The sequence below is a fragment of the Fukomys damarensis genome, unplaced genomic scaffold (assembly GCF_012274545.1).
Source record: "Fukomys damarensis isolate Sample0158 unplaced genomic scaffold, DMR_v1.0_HiC HiC_scaffold_16, whole genome shotgun sequence".
NCBI lineage: Eukaryota > Metazoa > Chordata > Mammalia > Rodentia > Bathyergidae > Fukomys > Fukomys damarensis.
This window is the reverse complement of record NW_022900928.1, coordinates 118218476-118231368: the sequence shown is the minus strand read 5'-3', so window position 1 is coordinate 118231368 and position 12893 is coordinate 118218476. Positions and strand designations below refer to the sequence as shown.

At 46.5% G+C, this 12893-nt stretch overlaps 1 protein-coding gene across 3 annotated transcripts; it reads right to left on the bottom strand.

The window, feature by feature from the left end:
- Positions 1-8: 8 nt before the first annotated feature.
- Catip (ciliogenesis associated TTC17 interacting protein) lies at positions 9-6066 on the bottom strand. 3 transcript variants are annotated; one of them, XM_010611919.3, is made up of 10 exons: positions 5995-6066; positions 5764-5856; positions 5201-5491; positions 5051-5106; positions 4060-4146; positions 3704-3871; positions 2489-2613; positions 838-914; positions 434-522; positions 9-285 (listed from the first exon to the last, which is right to left on the bottom strand). In XM_010611919.3, exons 1-10 carry the CDS (start codon positions 6017-6019, stop codon positions 34-36), a joined length of 1263 nt encoding a protein of 420 aa, XP_010610221.1. In that variant the 5' UTR covers positions 6020-6066; the 3' UTR covers positions 9-33. The 3 variants fall into 3 exon arrangements, with proteins under 3 accessions (XP_010610221.1, XP_010610224.1, XP_010610222.1); XM_010611922.3 differs by having other exon boundaries at positions 9-189; XM_010611920.3 differs by having other exon boundaries at positions 5291-5491.
- Between the last annotated feature and the right edge of the window lie 6827 nt (positions 6067-12893).

The window sequence follows — 12893 nt, the reverse complement described above, 5'->3', positions numbered from 1 at the left end:
TGGGCGCCCCCTTTCTGCAGGTGCCTGGGCCGCCTAGCCCGCCCCGGAGTCGGCGCGGTCCTCGAGGTCCTCGGGGTCCAGCGGGCGGAAAGGGCTGAGGGGGTGGGAGGAGTGCAAGCTCGGGGAAGGCGAGAAGTTGGCGGAGAAGCAGCCGAAGAACTCTGCGGCGAAGGTGACTGCGTCCTGGGGCTGGCGCACGAGCAGGAAGAGCAGGAAGTCGGAGACGAGCGCCTGGGCGTCGGGGTGCTGCCCTAGGTAGCTGGCGTGGCGGAGCCGGAGCTGCTCCTGGGAGGCACCGGGAGGTCCCGAGCCAGCCCCGGAGCCCCACCGTCGCTCCCAGCACCCCCTCCTCCGGATATGCATTGCAGTCAGGCACAGAGATGATTAGGGAGGAAATGGGGACCCCAGGCTGGCCTCAGCACCCCACACACACCTTCCGGTCCAGGAACTTGGAATAGAGCTCCATGTCCTCCTCCCACACCAGGGGCTTCTTGTGGAACACGGGCGGAGGCTCAATCTCATCTGCGTGCCGAAGGAGGGAGACTGCTTACCCCTGCACCTCAGAACCTTCCTCCATTCAGAGGCCCCACAACGCCCAAGCAGAAGGTACAGACTCAAGCCAAACCTCAGGATTCTGCTCACTTGGGCAGAGTTGCTGGAAGGGACTCCTAGCAAGAGTCCACCCCGTCTACCTCCGGGTCAGGGCTGGAGGGCAGCCCTTTGTTTCCTCCCAGGTCCTGGGCATCCACAGCACACTCGGCGCTGCCTAAACCCAGGGCCCGGGACTCCACACCCATTCACCTCCCAGCAGCTAACTCAGGCCTGGGCTGCACTCACCCTCCTCCCTCAAGATGGGCATCTTGGTGACAACGCAGCACCCCGGGGAGCCCACCTGAACTCTCTTCGCCAGGTGCCTAGAGAAAACCGGGAAGAGGGGAGAGTGAGCCCTCCTCTGCTGCGGGTTAGGGACGGTGCCAAGCTCTAAGCCCCGCTGTGGAGGTTAACTGAGGACTCAAAAGTGGGGTCCAAATTAGGTGGGGTTGGCAGCAGAAGGAGGAGGAAGGAGAAGAAGGAGAAGAGATGCTCAGAGCTCCAACCAAGGCCACCTGAGGACACAGGCAGGAGGTTGCTGTCCAGGAAGAGAGGCCACGCAGAAACCAACCCTGCTGATGCTTTGATCTCGGGCTTCCAGCCCTTACAACTCTGAAGAAGCAAACCGCTGCTTTACAGCGCCTGTGGGGTTTGGGGCAGCTAAAACACCACAGCGCCCCCTGAAGGGCTCTCCTAGAGGCCTCTGTTTACTTCTGCCTACTGCTCTTGCCTTTTGAGTTCCGGGGTCATATTCCAGATAATGACACAGGGCTTGGCAAGCATCAGGCCCCTGCTTTAAAAAATAAATGAATAAATTAAAAAAAAAAAAGGGCTGAGACCGTCAGAGATGTAAGGACAAAAAAAAAAAATCACAGGGCCTTCTGCTATGTATGTAACACTTAAACCAGTAGAAGTCTGCTAAGTCATGAACAACAACAAAAAACCCCAACATTCTTGCTCCTTCATCTTCCAGGGCAGTGTCTCAGTTGATACCTCTTCTGAAATTTCAGAAAAACCAAATTCTTCTTCCTCACTGGCATTTTCTCCTCGTTTAGTGCCAGTGCAGTGCTGGTGACAGATGGCAGGGTGCCAGGACAGTGCTCCAGCACATCGGCTCGCTCAGGTGTCCCGGTCATTGGAACCTTGGTGTTTTCAGTACTTCCCTAACCCGGGTGACACTTCTGCTGTGCCCAGGCCTTGTGGGGTTGCCAGGTACTTCCTCAGCCTGGCAGGGTTGTCTGGTGAGAAGGTGTGGAAGGCTCTCTAGGAACCAGTGAATGAAGGAGGGGTAAATGATGTGGGTAAAGTAGGGAACACCTAGGTCTCAATGGCAACTCTTTCTGGTGGTGTCCCCAGGATCAGCCAGGCTCCCTTTTGTGCCATGCCCCTGCCCCATCACTAGGCTCCTGTATCTGGATATCACACTGTCCCCTTGGTCCCTGCTATGGTTTAAATGTAAATATCTTGGTTCCCTGAAGATTCAGGTATTGAGGCCCTGATCCTGAGGATGCTGATCTAACTTCATGAATGCACTAACCCATTGATGAGTTCAGAGATGAAGGGGCTGTTAGGAGGTGAGGTCTAGCTGCAGGAAGTGGGTCAAGGGGACGGGCCGTTTAAGGTATATCTAGTCGCTCATCCCTTCTTTTCTGGCTCTTTTCTTCTCTGCTTCCCAGCTGCCATGGGGTGAGCACCTTTCCTCTGCCCTTTCACCATGATATTTCTTCTTCACCATGGCCTAAAAGCAATGGAGCCCACTGACCACAAAACCTCTGAAACCATGAGCCGAGATAACACTTTGCTCCTTTAAATTGATGTTCTCAAGTATTCTGTCATAGCAATGGAAAGCTGACTGACAATGGTCCTGGGCACTTGCCACCCCCATACAATGGCTCACCCATCAGAAAGCAGGTAGAACTGGCAGGACATGGGAATGCCCTCCTCCGAGTGCACGGTCTGCTCCACGATGAATACTTGGGCCTGCTGGTGGCCCACCTGGATGGCCTGGAAGCCCAGTGCTCGCTGCAGCCACAAAACAGAAGGAGCATGCTGAGGTGGGGACCACCAAAGTCTTCCCCCATTTCAGCCCAGATCCTTCCCCTTCCCCCCTCCCCCTCCCCCTTTTTCTCCTTCCTCTTCCATCCCCTCCTCTTCATGTTTCTCTTCCTCTTTCTCCTCCTCCTTGGTCTTCATTCCTTATTTACCAGTGATAAGCAGCCCTTGGCCATCCAGACCTGCAGGCGCCACACATTTTGAGTCGCACCCTCGAGCTAGGTTGGGGACCCCTCACCACCAGCCAGCTCCAGCTTGTCCTGCCCACCTCCCTCTTCATGGCATCTCAGTGACCAGGTGCTTGTAGATTCTCATATAGGAATGAGGGTCAGTATGAGGAGGGATCCTGGGGGGACAGGTCATTGGCGCCGTTTGGGGAAGGTAGTGAGGCTTTGAAAGGTGATACTGGACTGAGGTTTGTGGTGGCCTTGGATTTGTGTCATTGCTGTCACAATTAAATGGAGTTTCTGGAACAAAAAGACCTAACTGAACAGATGTTCTTCAAGGAAATGGGGGAGTGACGTGCTGGTTTGTGTCAAGCACATTGCTGTTGGTTGTGTTTGTGATGGACAAGACTAGAATGTAATTTAAAGGTCAGTCAAAGAAAGACAAGTCGAGCCAGGCATGGTGGTGAGTGCCTGCAATCCCAGCATTTGGGAGGTTGAGGCAGGAAGATTGCAGGGAATTCCAGGCAAGCCTGGGCTACATAGTAAGAGCCTATCTTGAAAAATAGTAGTAAATAAAAATAAAAGGGGCTGAGGATATAACTAAGTGGTGGAACAGCAGCCCGCGTGAAGCCTGTGTGGTGTCTCTTTCAAAGTGGCCCTTCACTATGTTTATTTTTTCATGGACTAACTTGTGCAAAAAGGGTTGCTTCACTCAACTGTCCCACTTTTGATCTGACAGATTTTCTTGGTTTCTCCAGCCCTGGATGTCTCAATCCCACTCCCACCCTGGTTTCCCTGCTACTCCACAGCTGTCTACTTGCCCAACTCAGCACCCATCATTTCCCCTCTAGTTTGCACCCAGGCCAAGCCCCCTGCCTGGGTAGACCTCATACATAGGTGGAACAGCAGAGTTTGCCCTCGGTGTCCAGGGCCAGGAAGCGGGCATTGCTAGGCACCGTCTGCCGCCAGGCCATCACCCGCAGTAGCACTAGGTTGGCAGCCTCAGAGATGAAGCCCTCATTTGAGTCCCAGGGAAAAGATGTCTCACTGGTCTTCACTTCCTGTTCAGGAAAGACCTATGTGAGGGACTTCAAGCTGGAAGCGAGAGGGTGGGCAAGCTGGGTGAGGGGCATGTGGTGCTTTAGGGAGTCTTTGGTCCAAGCTGCTGGCCTCAGCCTCCCCAACCCGGTCCCGGCCTGTAGTTTGGAGGAGGATGTGACAGCAGTTTCTACTTGGCCATTGCCCTTACCTCACCCTCCCTGACACTTCTGGTCATGGCCAACTGGTCGTCTTTCTTCAGCAAACTCGTCTTCCGCTCCATGGGGAGGATGGGAAACTAAGGGCCAGAGCATGCAGGGGAGAATCATGGACTCCCTAGAGGATAACACTGAGGTTTAAAGTCTTTGTTTTTACAGTGCTGGGGATTGAACTCAAGACCTTGGGCATGCCAGGCAAATACTGTACGACTGAGCCACCTCCTCAGTCCTGAGCTTTGAAGGTGGTGATTTAAAAGACAGCAACTAAGGCAGGGGTGGTGGTGCATACCTATAGTCCCAGCACTCAGTAAACTGAGGCAGGAGGATCTCTGTGAGTTCGAGACCAGCCTGGGCTACATAGGGAGGGAGTTCCAGGTCAGTCTCAACTACATAGTGAGACTCTGTCTCAAAAAAAAAAAAAAAAAAATGACAGCAACCAATCAAGAAAGCCTTCCACATACCACAAAGTGTGGCCATATGATGGTATAGTTTGAAGCTAAAATTTAGTGTCATTCAGGACACAAGTTCAAAAGATGAGCATAATGAGATTTTTAAAAAAAGGTGAGCATAGACTCTGGGAAGGTTCTTAGGCACAAGCAGTTTCCAGTGCATAGACAGATCAAGGTCTTATTCCAGAAATTAGTGAAGAGGTTGAGGCTGGAGGCAAGGGATGTGAAGGGAATAGTGACAGACTCTGAAGAAGCAGCAAGGTTCTGCAAAAGGCCAGCAACAGGGCCCTCAGGGAGAGGCCAGGCTCTCGGGCTGGGGCTAGGGGAGTACTGGGCTCAGCTTGTGCACTGGGAGACCATCTACAGTGGAAACTGCTGCTCAGCTCAGTGTCCTGGATGGATGGGTTCTCAAGTCGTGAGTGGTGGTGTGGCAGGGTGATGGAAGACACTGGAGCCCCTCTCTCTCCGGTGCTCACAGGATCGCCGATCTCTCACCCTGGCTCAGGAGCAAGGCTTGGGGACCCCAAGGAGGTACCTTGATGAACTCATGACTGTGTTGTTCTAAGGGCTCCAGTTTCCACGAGAGGTAGCCTAGGGTGTGACAGGCAAACGATGGCATCACTGGATCTGTGGCTTTGAATGACCTTCCTGTCCTACCCCCGCCCCCTGCTCCCTCATCCTGTACCAGACAAGTCAAAGGGCGGGGTCCTGGGAACAGAGACCCTGGGAATAGAGGAGACAAAGAGTGACGTGCAGGAGGAAGCCCGAATTCTACCCAGGACAGAGTTTCCACAGATGGTTTTATCCAAGATGCCATGGCTCCCGGCATGCACCACGAGACAGTGGGATATGAGGCCCTGCTGGTCCTTGTACTTCCCGCTCTGCACCTCGATCGTCAGCTCTCCCCGAGGGTCCCCGGTGTCCGAGACCATGACCAGCGTCTCAGAGAAGAACAGCATTTGCAGCTCCTCCAGCCCTGGGGTGGGGCAGGAACAGATAAGCCCCTCCTCTGGGCCCAGCCCCCATGCCCTTCGCAGTGGCCCGCCTCCCCTCCTCAGCATCCGCGGGTGCAGTGGGTGAGGACTCCTCTTTCCCGTGCAGTAGTCTTCCCTGGAAGAATAGCAGCAATAAACCTCATCCTTTTCTCAATCTTAGGAGCCGGGGCTGAGGAGATGGGCCCATCTGGGCCTTCAGTTCCGAACCTCTTGGGACTTGTGACCCTCCCTCCCCTTCCACCTTGTGGCTCACTCAGGGAGCTGAGGAAGTGGACAGCTTCAGCATTGGCCTTTGGCCTTGGGGGACGCTCCTGGCTTGAAGGCAGGTGGTCCTTGGTTATGGGTCCTACAGCGGGAAGAGAAGCTAAGCGGGGAAGGCTACCCCGGTCCTGGCCCCAACGGGTCAATCCATCAAGAACACCCCCAGGAACTGTAGGGAAGAAGAGCTCCCACCCGCTTTCCACCCCAAGAGGCTTCTTCCCACCTTCGGAGTGAGCCTTGAAGGACATGTTGTCTGCCGCAGGCCCTACGTGCAGGCCCTATGAGTCCATCTGTCTCCAAGGCAACCTGAAGCTCTCGTAGTTACCGCCTTTTAAAGGGCCATCACCCACTTCGCTAGGTCCCGACCTGGGAGGAAAAGTCTGACACAGCAGGTTGTGGGTTTAGCCAAAGCCTGAGGTGTTGTCCAGCAGAGGGAGCATTTGATATTTTTCATGGCAATTTTTTTTTTTTTTCTGTACAGGGGATTGAACTCAGGACTTTGAGCTTGCCAGGCAGTGCCAATGAGCTACATCCCTGGCCCTTTCATGGCAAATCGTATTTTGAAAGGCTCAATATGGGGGACGTATAATGGCCACGTTTATTTTTTAGAAGTATTCCTATTGATGATTTATTAATTTTAAGTTTGTTTTATTATATTTTAACAATGTGTGCTTTACAAGAAAATAAAATGTTGATAAAATATTAACATTTTAATATGTAATGAATGTTTAGAATACACATCAACATTTTATTATTAATTTTTTTATGGGTACTAGTGATCAAACTCAGGGCCTTATGTTTTCCAAGGATGTGGGGCTCTGTTGAGCTCAATCCCAGCCCCAACATTTTAAATGTAAACTGTTCACCTAAACCTAAAAAATAACAGCAGAAATAAATTCTTATGTGAACTACAATGAAAATACAAACAAAAAGTCTACCACAAAAATAATCTTTGCTTCAATTGTCACACCCAAGGCAGTCTTCACACAGAAGTGCTTCTTCCATACACAAAAGTATTGCTTACACGGACTGCATGTATGTTTTGTTTTCCTGTCCTTTTTTTGTAGGGCACAGTTGACATCTTTTTGGTTTTCCTATTGTCCTAGTAGGTCTTTGTGACCTTGCAACCTGTCTGTTCAACCTGTCTATTCACTAGTCTGCTCCAGAATTTTTTTTGTATAGTTCCTTGGGCAGAAACAATTTGTTCTTCCTCTCTTGTAGTTGATCTTTTGTCAGTTCCAGTCCCAATCCTCTAGGAAAATTTCTCCATGATATTTTGCACTTGTTATTTTCTTTGTAAACGATGAAACTATTTATGCCAGACATGTTTAGTTTTGAGTAAAACATAATCACTGGCCAATGCTTTGTGTTTTGAGTGACATTATACATAGCTAAGTCAAGTAGAGATACCATAGACAGTCAGGGCTAGGTCCTTGAGAGAGTCAGGACAAATAAAACACAACTGTGGCCATAGACACATCCATTGGAGACCAGACCTCATGATAAAGATGAAACAACCAGGCCTACGTACTTCCCCAAAGGACAAGATAAGGGGTAACACCTGGGCTAATGAAGTCCAGCTAGACATCAGTGGGTGACCATGCCTTCTGGACCCATCATTTCCTAGAAAAAGTCTTTGTTCTTTCCATGCACACTTGCTATGTGATTTCTTCCCCAATTGGATCACTATTACCTAAGTGACTCTACTTGTAACCTTCTTGGTTGATTTTAGCTTTAACCTACATTGTACCCATGCAGTTTTTGCTCTGTAAAACTTCCCTATAAAGTGGCCACCCCATTTGGGACCCCTCTTGGCTCTCAGGAGCTATCCCTTCAATAAATATTTCCTACTCTTAACCTGTGTTGTTTCTAGGATTTACTCTTCAATTTTAAGTACATGAACCAAGCATATCAGACACTAACAAGTTGGGAATTTCCCTTATATTGTTTGGAGGTCTTATTTCATCTACATCATCCCTGTATCAGTTTGATGGCTGTCCAACAATAAGAAACAAATTTGAGTAAGAGATTAAGTATGTAAGATCTAAATAGTAATAGTATGAGAAGTATTAATGAGGGCCATGTCTAGAAGAGTAACCAAGACCCCCAGTTTTAGATATTTGGTCAGGATATCTATGATTTAAATAGTTTTTGTTTTTTGTTTTTTGTTTTGAGACAGAGTCATACTATGTAGTTGAGACTGACCTGGAACTCACTATGTAGCCCAGGCTGGTCTCGAACTCACAGTGATCCTCCTGCCTCAGCCTCCCGAGTGCTGGGATTACAGGTGTGTGCCACCAAGCCTGGAGATTTAAATACGTTTTAATGGACCTTAGAAGCATGGTTAGCCAGTTTTTATGTCATGTCTCTTGTTATTTTAGACTTATTGACAAAGGAAGTCCATTGTTTAGTTAGGGACAAACATAGCCCCTTTGTCTTGGCTGTTAGGAGATCTAGTCCCCTCCAGTGTTGTACGGCCACTGCTGTCATTGAGTCTATCTAGTCTTGAAAAAAAGTAATATTCTAGACAAGTTTGTCTAGGCTGTCTGTTAAGTTTTAAGGTGGCAACTGATGATAGGAGAAAGATGTGATTAGTTTTATGGTCTCATGTAGGTAGTTATTGTTTATTATTTCTATTAGAGGTAGTTTTTTTTTTAATAATTTAGAATGGTATCAAAAGAAACAGAAAAGACCTAAATGTTGTTAGACTATAACTTGGAACAAAAGCCTGAAGTGTATCAGTATATTTATATAATTTGTTTAGAAGAAATAAATTGTTTTATTTCTTTCATTTATAGTTTTTTGGTTTTTTTTTTAAAGAAACTTGAAGAGTATTGGTTTACAGGTATAAAGTTTGTGTTCTTTTTTTGTCTTTCAGTATCTTGGGTAGTTTGTTTTTTCCTGGACAGGTAAATCTATCTATTTTTGGTATCTTAATGGTAGAAGCAGTGGTTAGTAGGGTGATGACAAGGTGTTTTTGTTTGGATAAAAGTTGATCTTGGGGTCTACCTTTCTCTCTCTTTCCTTTTCTTTCTTTCTTTCTTTCTTTCTTTCTTTCTTTCTTTCTTTCTTTCTTTCTTTCTTTCTTTCAACTATATAGTTGAGACTGGAACTCACTATGTAGCCCAGGCTGGGCTTGAACTCAAAGTGATCCTCCTGCCTCAGCCTCCCAGAGTGCTGGGATTACAGGTGTGCTCCACCATGCCCAGCTACCCGTTTTTTTAGTTTTTAGTTTTTTTTTTTTTCCAGTACCAGGGATCGAACTCAGGTCCTTGTGCTTATGAGGCAGTCGCCAGAACCACTGAGCTAAATCCCCAGCCCTCTTAGGCCTTGGTTAGGACCTGTTCTCCAGAGCATAAATTTGGGTTGACAATTCTTGTTAGTCTCTGGGAGTGGAAGAATCTTCTTTCTATTTCTGTAGGGCCTGCTGGAAAGTTTTTAGATGGGTCACATTGATATAGGAAATGATATAGGGAAAATATAACTCCTAACCTCTTAGATGTTAGACACACCGAGTTCATTTCCCCAAAAATCAAAGAATGAATTCTAAGGAACAATGGAGATTAAAAGTAGGAAATATTTATTAAGGGGGAAAGATACAGCTCCAGAGAGGCAGGAGGGGACTGAAAGTGGGTTGCGGAGGACCTCACTTTTTAGGAGAAGTATTATAGAGCACAACCACATACATGCAACGTGGATTACAGCTATGATCAACCAATAAGATTGTAAGTATAATTGCTTAGGTAACATTGATCCAGTGGGGGAGGAAGTCATGTAGCAATTGTACACGGAAGGAACAAATAACTTTTCAGGAAAGGATGAGTCCAAGGGTCTTGGTCACACCCTGAGGTGACTAATGCCTATCTAGATGTCATTAGACCAGTAGTTACCACTTATCTTGGGTCTGGTCATTTCACCTTTATCTTGAGGCCTGACCTCCAATAGATATGCCTCTGGCCATACTTGTAATGTGTTTTTAGCTTTGTCCTGACTCTTTTGAGGGCTAGCCCTGTCTGACTTTCTATAATATTTCTGCCCAGCTTAGCTGTCTATAATAATCCCTCCTCTGAAGAAGTACCGTCTTGAAGGGGTAAAGGATAAGGTCCTCAATAAATGTCAGGTGTTCTCGTCCTGGATAAGCACATAGCTTTGAGTCTGGAGGAGTCAAGGCCAGAGAAACAGTTAAATTATGCAAGGGGAAAAGAATAAAATCAAGACTATTATGAATACAACCAACAGATGTTTACACTAGGAAAAGCCAATAATAGCCTCCAACAAAGAGGGTAAGATGAAGGTCTGGGGGAATTCAGAATTTGACATGGCCTTAACCTGTCATTTACTATTTTAAACAGCCATTGAGATATTAGCAGACATATCAGGAATGTACACACAACATTTAGCTTTTACAATTGCTTGAGCTGCTGTTAGAAGGACTAATACCATCTGATTTTGGAGGACAGCTTGTCTCATTTATTTTACTTCTTCATTTAGAAGAGGGAGACCAGTCAAGGTGTCATTTAAAGCTTATTGGGTATAGTTAGTTAAGGCCTCAATGTGTTGCAAGACATCTTCTAATCCTAGAGAAAGGATGAAGAAAGAAGCCAAATAATCGTACCAATGAGACACTTTGAGACCATCATTGTCATAGATGGGGTAAATTTGCAGGTTTGTTGCAGGTATATTACAGCTTTTGACATTCCTGCCTTGTAACCACACAAGTCCCAATGTGCGCTTCTCAGTCCTTCCAGCAGGTACCGGGCCACAGATTGGTTCCCCAGGACCAATGAGTGCCATTAGGGACTTCCCATCTAATTCCAGGGGATTAAACCAATCTATTGCGAAGTAGTCTTTGACTTATAAAGTAATGGTGTGTAGGCACTATTCAAGGGGTAACCATTCCAAGTATTTAGTAGAGTTAGGCCAATGAGAGTAACAGTGATTTCCTTGTTTCCAAAATAAGAAGGCCTCTCTACAAAGTCCTTCTATAGTTAGAGTTAACCACATATAATCATCCCATGTCTGAAAATAGCCATCTTTATATCTGATTGTTGGCTCTTATGATAGGCCCTTATTATTACTTAACAGGGGTTTTACTAGTGTCTGTAGGGAGGCTTCTGTGGCATTTTTAGAAAAATTTTGATTATGTCTAGGATCATTAAGGGTGTGGTTTATAGGCCACTCAGTTTTTTTAACAGTGGGCTAAACTATGACTCACTGAACTTTTTCCATATCTAATCATTGTAGTCTTACACCTTATTCCTTGAAGTGGGGCTGCCCACCAAGGAAGTCCTGATGCACTTGACAAGGGGAGCAGGCCACATACCCAGCAAGGTGTTTGTTGTAACAACAACTCTGCATATTCCTGTGCCCAGACTAAAAAGGAATTGTATTCTCTAAGTGGTAAAGTAATTAGTAAAAGGACTAAGGATAACATCTTAGATCACTTATCTGAAGACTTGGCTTTCTTTTTAAATAAGAATTTTAAGTCTTCTATGGGTTCACAGGAGTATTCAGACTCAGTGACAGTCTCAGGTTCCTAGGGCTTGAGCCAAGTGTGATGTATGTAAGAGAGGGGGCTGCTGCCTTGACAGCTGATGGAGTTAACAGGATCACAGTGTTTGGTCCTTTCCAAGGTGGTCCTAGGGAAGGGAAAGATGAAGGAAGAGACTTTACTAGCACTAGATCTACTGGGATTTAAAGTGGAATATGGGATTGTTCTTCTCTTTAGACTGAGCTATGTTAGCTGTTGAAGAGTCTGTTGGAAATTAGCCACTGAGGTGACATCTTTTAGTAAGACATCTATTTCTCTATCAGAGAGAAAATGATTAGTGAGAAAAGGGCATCCATAAAACATTTTAAATGGTCTGAGGCCTAGAATTTGAGGTATATTTTTTCGAAGTACACCTTGTGCCCTTAAGATATCGATTATAGGCAAGAGTCCTCTTTTAACTCCAGGCCTTAGAGAGCATTGTCTCCACTGAGGAAAAATAGTAGAATCTTTGAGATGTATTTGCAAGGGGGCAGCTCTTATTGTTTTATGTATTCTACCTTTAGTTGCCAATATTTCAGGGTTTTTTCTGTCTCCACAAAGGGGAGGCAGCATACCTGACCTGGGTGCAGGTATATTACAGTTTTCAAGTAGGAAGGAAGGCCAGGCTGGAGAAAGAACCAAGAGACTGTGCCCCTATGCCACAATAGGCTAGTTTCTATTTCCACTATAGTCGTGATGACCTGTGGCTCCTCCAAGGAGATGACAGACCAGCCAGAGGGAGAAGGCAGAGAGTGCCCTTTATTCTTGCTGGACCAGCTAGTAAGATAAATTTGAGCTCTGGGGCCTTTGCTTCAGAGGTTAGTCCAATTTCCAGTGGTCACCTTTGCAATCAGGGCATGGCTCAGGGGGCTTTTTGTCATGATGGTTATTATTCTCCCTCTTATGGTGGCCTGTATTTTTGCAGCAGTAGCAGATGAGTTCAGTTATTGAACTCTTCTTGGAGCCCTAAGAATCAGACTTAGGGTCTGTTTCTTTTGTGTGAGTGTGTGTGTGTGTGTGTGTGTGTGTGTGCATATTTTTTTTTTCCAGTACTGGGGATTGAACTCAGGACCTTATGCTTTCAAGGCAGGCATGGTGACACTGAGCTCTGAGCTAAATCCACTTCTTTCTTTCTTCTTTTTGGTACTAGTGATTGAACTCAGGTTCTGGCACTTTCAAGGCAGGCAGTGGAACCACTGAGCTAAATCCCTGGTCCTGGGTCTATTTCTTTTTCTTTTTTTTTTTTTTTTTTTTTTTTTTTTTTTTTGGTTTTTTGAGATAGGGTCTCACTATGTAGTTGAGACTGACCTGGAACTGCCTGTGCAGCCCAGGCTGGTCTCGAACTCACAGCCACCACTCCCAATTGGGTCTATTCCTTTTAAGGCCACAACCAAGTCAGCCATTTTGTTCTGGTCCCTTTGTTTTCTCCCCTTGACTTCCTTCTGGTCTTGATTATAAAATATTGAGGGGTAATTCTCACTAAAGTATCAAGTGAGCTATCTGGAGTAAAAGCCGTCCATTGTAGCTTTTTTCTGAGACTAGGTAATAAGCTTGTCTTTTTTTTTTTTTTTTTTTTTTTTTTTTTTTTTTTT